Source organism: Pterocles gutturalis, unplaced genomic scaffold, assembly GCF_000699245.1.
Source record: "Pterocles gutturalis isolate BGI_N339 unplaced genomic scaffold, ASM69924v1 scaffold9663, whole genome shotgun sequence".
Classification (NCBI taxonomy): domain Eukaryota; kingdom Metazoa; phylum Chordata; class Aves; order Pterocliformes; family Pteroclidae; genus Pterocles; species Pterocles gutturalis.
In genome coordinates this window covers 45,508-47,252 of record NW_010118101.1, presented here as the reverse complement: position 1 = coordinate 47,252, position 1,745 = coordinate 45,508, and the positions used below count along the sequence as shown (strand labels likewise).

Below are 1,745 nucleotides of genomic sequence, written 5' to 3'. Positions count from 1 at the left end.
TAGGGAAAACTGTCACAAACTGATTCACACTTCAGAAAGCCATGCCAGCGGCCTGGCACTAACTGAAGACAGCAAAATGCCCACGTGCTTTTTTTTTACAGACCCCTGGTGAGAGCAGGCTGGGTTCAGACAGAAAAAGGTTAAGAAAAGGCTACACCAAGTGAGAGCCTGGTAGGAGAGGAGCTTCCCCAGCCCCTGCTCCTCCAGGCTTCTGTCAGCCACAGCAGGCCGCAGCAGGCCGCAGCCCTGACCCTGGGCCCAGGGCCTCTCCTCTCCCAGCCTGCTGGGGGATTACTTGATTCCCAACAGCTGGCCCAGCCACAATCCTCCCATGTAGGGCAGGCAGCTGTGCTCCCTCCTCAGCTTAACCCTCTCCCTGCCAGCCCTCCTCTCCCACAGGACTGTGGCTGCTTTCCCAGTGCCGGTGGAGGGATGCTCGCAAGCGTGCTGGAGCCTGCTGCATCCCTTCAGCTGGCCCAGGGGCTGGGGAGAGAGAGGTTTTATGGATACGCCAGCATAAGCAGAGCTCTTCCGCTCTCAGTTTTTTGAGAATTAAGAGAAAACACATGAAAATCCACGCAAAGTGTCCTCCTGCAGAGCTGTGATCCCCAAGAGCTGCGTGCCACTTCATGAGCCTCATAAAAATCAGACCAACAGCAGATGCTGCCAGTGACATGCCCAAACTCAAACACACCCACACCAGAATGAAAATGATTTATTAAAAAGCAATTAAAATTAGTAATGGGGAAGAGAAACCAGAAAGATTCTATAAATAGACACATTCACAATCAGAATTGCTGGGCCAATGGCAAAGCTTCATTCTGTGACTCCTGATACTCCTCTTAAATACATCAATGGAGAAAAAGCTACATATGTGAAAAATCTGTGTCAACACAGCAAAAGAGGAAAAAGGACTACCACTAAAATGGTATATTTTTAGTGTTAGAGCAGTATTATTGCATAGCTAAACACTGTGTGCTATGCACTGGAAAAAAACCCAAAACTCGAATAAATGAGGATCTTCAAGCCTTACCATGTCAATTAACAACCCACCTGTATGTTCTGAACAACATCTTTGAATGGAGAGGACCTCTGCATACATGTGTTCACCATGTCCATTGCCCTGTCAAAGTTCTTTACGTATTCTCCGTACATCTTCAGAAAAGGAGCCAGTTTCTGTAGGATGTCTCCTAGCCGTGGGTTGACATTCCTATGGGAAAGAGACAAGTAAGTACCAAAATCTCTGGAAATCAATACTATCTTCTGAGAGAAAACACAACTGTAGGATTTCCATAGTTGTGTCCTGCATGCACAAACAGTTACACACATATGCTATCAAGATATTTCAGGTTAAGTTTAGTTTAAAGTAATCTATACGGCACCCTAGATGAAACCTGAAACATCAATCTAGATGTACAAAGGATGATATTTCAGTCTCCAGTGTCACGCTCTTAAGTGAAGATCAAACTGACTACGCATGGCTAAAGAAACATCTATCTATCTCTGCTGTCCACCACAAAATCTTGCAGGAAACTTACTTTTTAAAAATCATCTTTTCCACCATAGCAAAGATCTGAAGAGGTTTTAATGTCAACAGATCACTCAGCCCAGCTGGGCAGTCCCAGGGGGCCAGCCACACGTTCACCTAGAGAACCCCCCCCAGGCTGGGAGCAGTGGTTGCCACACATCCTTGTCTCCTCCAAATTCATGGCCAGGCAGAGAGACAGCCATTTTCCCCCCAGCTT

The 1,745-nt window shown here is 46.8% G+C and overlaps 1 protein-coding gene across 1 annotated transcript in view; it reads right to left on the bottom strand.

The window, feature by feature from the left end:
• FGD3 (FYVE, RhoGEF and PH domain containing 3) overlaps positions 1-1,745 on the bottom strand; it is a gene marked incomplete at its 3' end in the record, with an annotated part of 34,432 nt that overhangs the window by 13,327 nt on the left and 19,360 nt on the right. The window contains exon 7 of the mRNA XM_010076071.1: positions 1,054-1,210. Coding sequence (XP_010074373.1) covers positions 1,054-1,210 — 157 coding nt within the window. The remainder of the gene's footprint in view (positions 1-1,053; positions 1,211-1,745) is intronic.